General features: G+C 63.9%; 1 protein-coding gene across 1 annotated transcript in view; it reads right to left on the minus strand.

Moving 5' to 3' along the window:
- LMNB2 (lamin B2) overlaps window positions 1-5,251 on the minus strand; it is a 13,958-nt gene that overhangs the window by 2,379 nt on the left and 6,328 nt on the right. Inside the window, exons 3-5 of the mRNA XM_029916407.1 lie at window positions 2,276-2,432; window positions 1,958-2,083; window positions 41-231 (exon numbers count right to left, since the gene is read on the minus strand). Of these exons, the coding sequence (XP_029772267.1) occupies window positions 41-231; window positions 1,958-2,083; window positions 2,276-2,432 (474 nt within the window). The remainder of the gene's footprint in view (window positions 1-40; window positions 232-1,957; window positions 2,084-2,275; window positions 2,433-5,251) is intronic.

Consider the following 5,251-nt stretch of genomic DNA (forward strand, 5'->3'; position numbering starts at 1 on the left):
GGTGAGGGGCCGGCGGCGGGCAGGGGGCCACCCCGCGCGCCCGGCCGCCGCCCCGGGCACCTTGGCCTGGTAGGTCTGCTCCAGCTCCAGCTTGTACAGCCGCACTTGCTCGTCGTGCTGGCTGCGCAGCTCCTCCAGCGCCTGGGCCATCTTGAAGTCGTACTCCTGCTGCCGGCTGCTGTCCACCTCCACCAGGCGGCGCTCGTGCCGCCGCCGCGTCTCCCGCACCTCCTGCCGCATAGCGCGGGCGTCACGCGTGCCCTCGGCACCCAGCCCCGCCCTCCTGGTCCCCGGGCCCCCCCACCCCGGAGCCAAGGCCGAGCGAGGGCTCGAAACCGCACAGTGAACCGCTGCGCGAGCTCCCGGCTGCTTGCTCACGCGCTGTGCAGAGGGGACCCCGCCCAAGTGTCCCCCAGCGGACTAGCAGGTAAATAAAATGCTGCCACGGCGCCCACCGCCCCGCGGCCGGACCCTGAACACACGACGCTCAAGGAGGGAACCAGACACGAGAGGCCACGCGGGGTGTGAGTCCACGTGCGTGACCCTCCAGAACAGGCCCGTCCACGGATGGGAAGGGGCTGGTGGATGCCGGGGGGGGGGGGGGGGGGGGGGGGGGGGGGGGGGGGGGGGGGGGGGGGGGGGGGGGGGGGGTGAATGCTGATGGGGACAGGGCTTCCTTTCTGGGCTGAGGAAATGTTCTGGAGTTAAATATAAAACCACCAAAGTTTATATTCTAAAAGCTTTTGGGTATGGGAATATTTTTTTCCTTTTTTCTTTCAGAAAGAGCGCGAACCAGCGAGCATGGGTGCCGCCTGCGCAGGGGAGGGGCAGAGAGAATCTCCAGCAAGTTCCGGGCTCCAGGCCCAGCAAGGAGCGGACCCTGGGGCCTCAGTCAAGAGTTGGACCCTTAGCCACCCACTGAGCCACCCAGGCGCCCCTGGGGCTGTTTCACAGACGCTGCTGTAAAACAATTCCTGATGGCCGTGGCAGGTACCCGGGGTCCGAGACGTCGGGACAGCGGAGGCCACAGAGCGACGCCTGAGGACGTGGGGGGGTGGGGGGCTGAGCACACGGAGGGGTCAAGGGCAGGCAGAGGGCGCTGTTCCCCAGCCTCCTGCGCAGGGAAGGGGAGGTCCTTTCCTCCCAGAAGTCACCGCCCCCCACCCCCCCTACAGAGAGCTAGCTGTCATCACGCTGCACCGTCCCTTGTAAGAACAGTAGAACTGCTTCTCAAGGAAGCCAATCCTGTTTAGGAGGAGCCCCACGAACATCACACCCACCTTCACGGGCGCGCCCCTCAGGGCGCCCCTCCAGGAGCCCTTCCGGGCTGGCCTTCCGGCTCCGCGGGCAGGCCCCCTCACCCCTGCCATCCCGGAGCCCCCGGCGGAGGCCTTCGGGGGCCCCCTCGCGGGCTGCTCCCCGAGTTCCCCAGCGGCCCTGGCTCTCACGGGGCGGCGCGTCCGGAGCGCGGACATCCTCCCGGCGGGCAGCTCGCCCCGCAGTGAGGGCCCCAGGGTCCCGTTCGGCGGTGACGGGACAATGGGCTCTGTGAGCACGCGCCGGGAAGGGGCCCCGAAACCCCTGCGCTGACCACCAGGGGCGCTCGTGCGCCCCCAGGCGGGCCGGGCGAGACCCGGGAAGCAAGGGAAGCAGATGGGCCCCCCTTCCTGCCCTGGGGAGGGTCTGCTGTGGGTTGATGGTGGCGCCCCAAAAGAGGGGTCCCTGTCCTAGTCCCTAGAACCTGGGCGTGTGACCTTATCTGGAAGAGATTTGCAGATGCGATTAAGAGGCCCCAAATCAGATCATTCTGGATTATCTGGGTGGGCCCTAGACCCAGGGACAAGGGACTGCGGAAGGACACAGAGGCCACGTGAGGACAGGCACAGACGGGGAGCAGCAGAAGGCCCCGCCCCCAGCCCGGGTGTCCTGGTGTGTCGCGAGCCCCAGGCGGCCGCACCTCCTCGAAGACGTTCTTCCGGAAGTCGAGCTCCTCCTGCAGGCTCTGGCAGCGGTTCTCCAGGTCCACGCGCATCAGCGTCTCCTTCTCCAGCTGCTTCTTGGCCACCGCGTGACCGTCCTCCGCCTGGGGGACACAGGACGGCAGCTCACGTGACAATCTGCCGCACCACAGGCTTCTCCGGGCAGGGGGGATCCCCCTAAACGCAGTCTGATGGGGCGTCGCCAGGTTGGAAACCGGCTCACACCCGACAGGACGGCCGCAGCCTGGGCCCCCCCCACCCTCCGGACCCCCCCGCCCAGGCCCCCCGAAACCCGCCTTAGCCAGCTGGGCCCGCAGCTCCGCCACGTCGCTCTCGAGGCCCCGCTTGTCGCTGAGGGCGGCGGCCAGCTCGGCCTCGCTCCGGTGGAACAGGGACTCCAGGTCCTTGACGCGGCCCTGGGCCACCGTGAGTTCGCCCTCCCTCTTCTTGGAGCTGAAAGTCAAGAGCAGGATTCAGTGGAGCGCGCGAAGGGCGGCTGCGGGGCGCCCCGGGGAGCCCCTCCGGCAGCGACGGACCCACTGTGGCCCTCGACCCACGGGGACAAAGCCGGACTCGACGGGGCCCTGCCGGTCAACACACACAGCGCTCCAACCCCCACCCCCCAAAGAAGAGCTTTAATGTCATTTTTTTGGTGATTTCTGGAGACTGGACAGATGGTTTAGGGGAGAACAATTTCTTATAAAGTTCACGTGTATCCGGGCGCCTGGTGGCTCAGTCGGTTAAGCGTGGGACTCTTGATGTCCGCTCAGGTCATGATCTCACGACTTGTGGCTTCAAGTCCCATGTCGGGCTCTGTGCTGACAGCTTGGTGCCTGCTTGGGATTCTCTCTCCTTCTCTCTCTGCAAGTGGTCCCCCTCTCTCAAAGTAAATAAATAAGCTTAAAAAAACAAAATTTAGGGGCGCCTGTGTGGCTCAGTTGGTTAGGCATCTGACCTCGGCTCAGGTCATGATCTCATGCTTCATGGGTTCGAGCCCCCCATCGGGCTCTATGCTGACAGCTCAGAGCCTGGAGCTGCTTCTGATTCTGTCTCCTTCTCTCTCTGACCCTCCCCTGCTCACGCTGTCTCTCCCTCTCTCTCAAAAAAAAAAAATAATAATAATAAATACATTAAAAAACAAAATTTAAAAAATTAATGTATAATTTAAATTTATTAAAGTTGCATATAAAATCCCGGCCATTGAGGGGCACCTGGGTGGCTCAGTCGTTTGGGCGTCCGACTTTCGCTTGGGCCATGATCTCACGGTTCGTGGGTTCGAGCCCTGCGTCAGGCTCTGTGCTGACAGCTCAGAGCCTGGAGCCTGCTTGGGATTCTGTCTCTCCCTCACTCTCTGCCCCTCCCCTGCTTGCAGTCTGCCTCTCTCTCAAAAATAAACATTAAAAAACTAAAACTAAAACCCTGGCCATTGAAAAGTCCATCTCACTAGTACACGTAAGTTTTTTGAGCAGGTCCATCGGGTATCCTGGTAGACGACTTTCCCGATATTAAAGATGGCAAACAGATTCTTTAATGCTGTTATGAGCGCGGGCCTCAGGCCCTTGATTCTCAAAGGAATTCTCAACCTTGGAGTTGAACACGTGTCCACCTCCCCGCCAAGGAATTGAGGGGCCATCCCCACCGAGGGTGGGGACCCGCAGGGTGTCCCCTCCAGCCCTGCTCACAGGGGGCCCTGTGGGGGCTGAGCAGCACCCCTGCCCCTCCCCCAGGGCAAAGCACTGGGGACTCCAGCTCACGTGGGGTGGGGTGGCATAAAGCTCAGTGAGGGACTCTGGCTGCCAAGCTGCGCAGGTCCCCAACAGCGGCCCCACGAACGTGGAGCTCTGTGCAGGCTCGTGTGGCCGTCCTCCACGGGGCCCGCGCAGCCACAGTGCGCTGGCTCTCGGGGGCTGTGAGCCCTGAGCCCCCAAAGCAGGTTTGGCAGGGGCTTGGGGGAAACAAAGCACTCATTTGACAATGATTAGCAGCGGCGGCCTGCCAGAAAGCCATCTGGGGGCACCCTTGCTTTCGTGACGCAGAACTTTCTTGTAGGTGGGGACAACAGCGAACACGCTGCCTGCCAGACGTGTCTGCTTCAGAAGGGCAGATGAAGCAGGGAGGGGAGAGGCGGGGTGGGCGAGCCGGGTGGGAATTGTACTGCTAAGTCCCGCCAGCGCTGCGGGGGGTGCCCCTGATACAGCCGCATGAGGAGCCAGATCTGTTACTTCTAGGAGCAGGGCCTTCAGCAGAGGAGGCGGAAGTGCAAAGGCCCTGGGGTGAGTGCCGGGAAAGCTTGAGCCCAGCGACGAAGCCAGGGTGACCGGCACCAAAGTGTCAGGGAACATGGCAAATTTCGAACAACTTTATCTAGCGCTCGGTATCCTGCACAGCTACACAGAACGGTCCGGAGAGCAGGGGTGCTGGCGGCTCGTGCTGGCTTATGTCCCACGGGCCACACCTCATGAGCTGCAAGGCGGAAGGCAGATCACGTGTGTGAACAGGAAGCCCTGGAGGGCCCCGTGGGAGAATCTGGCCAGTTTGGCAGGCCCCCCACACGGCCCCCCACACTGCCATCATCCGGGATGTGGTGGCAAACTGTTCAGGAAAAGAAAGACACCAGCTCTGAGCGGTCGCCCTGCCCTGGGAGGGCTCCTGTGCGGACGACAGGCAGAGAGGCCTGGGCGTAGCGGCCGCAGCCTCCGAGGCCGGGGCCAAGCACCGGGAGCCCTCCTTCTGGAGTGGGGGCCTCGCTGGAAAGTTCCAGCCCGGACGCTTAGAGCCCCTCCCTCTGGCACGCCGCCCCCGCCCCCACCGCTGTCACCGCGGAGGCTGTGACAGAACAACGGGGCTGGCAGCGCACGCGCCACGATGAGGGGGGCACCCGGGCGCCTGGGGGGAAGGCTGGCGCCCACGTGGCTTCTCTCCACGCTTTCTTGCACTTTCCACTTGATGGCACTGAGGTCTGTGACCGGCCAGTGGAAAAAGCGAGACTCCTGGGCCCAGACAAGGCGCATGCGGGGCGTCCGGGGCGCGCGGACACGAGGGGGGCGGCCCCTCCGTCTCCCCCAAGAAGCACGGGTCACTGTGCATGGAACAGCGGACCCGACCAAGGGCCCGGGGCCGGCTGTCCCCCAGGAGCCGCCGGTGCCCGTCACTCGGCGCCATACACCCGGCTGAGCAGGCCGCGCGTCCCGCGGGGTTCCGAGTCTAGGACGTTCTGGAAAAGGCAGAACCACGGAGGAGTGAAGGGGGGAGTGAAGGGGGGAGTGAAGGGG

This window comes from Suricata suricatta, chromosome 12, assembly GCF_006229205.1.
Source record: "Suricata suricatta isolate VVHF042 chromosome 12, meerkat_22Aug2017_6uvM2_HiC, whole genome shotgun sequence".
Lineage (NCBI taxonomy): Eukaryota > Metazoa > Chordata > Mammalia > Carnivora > Herpestidae > Suricata > Suricata suricatta.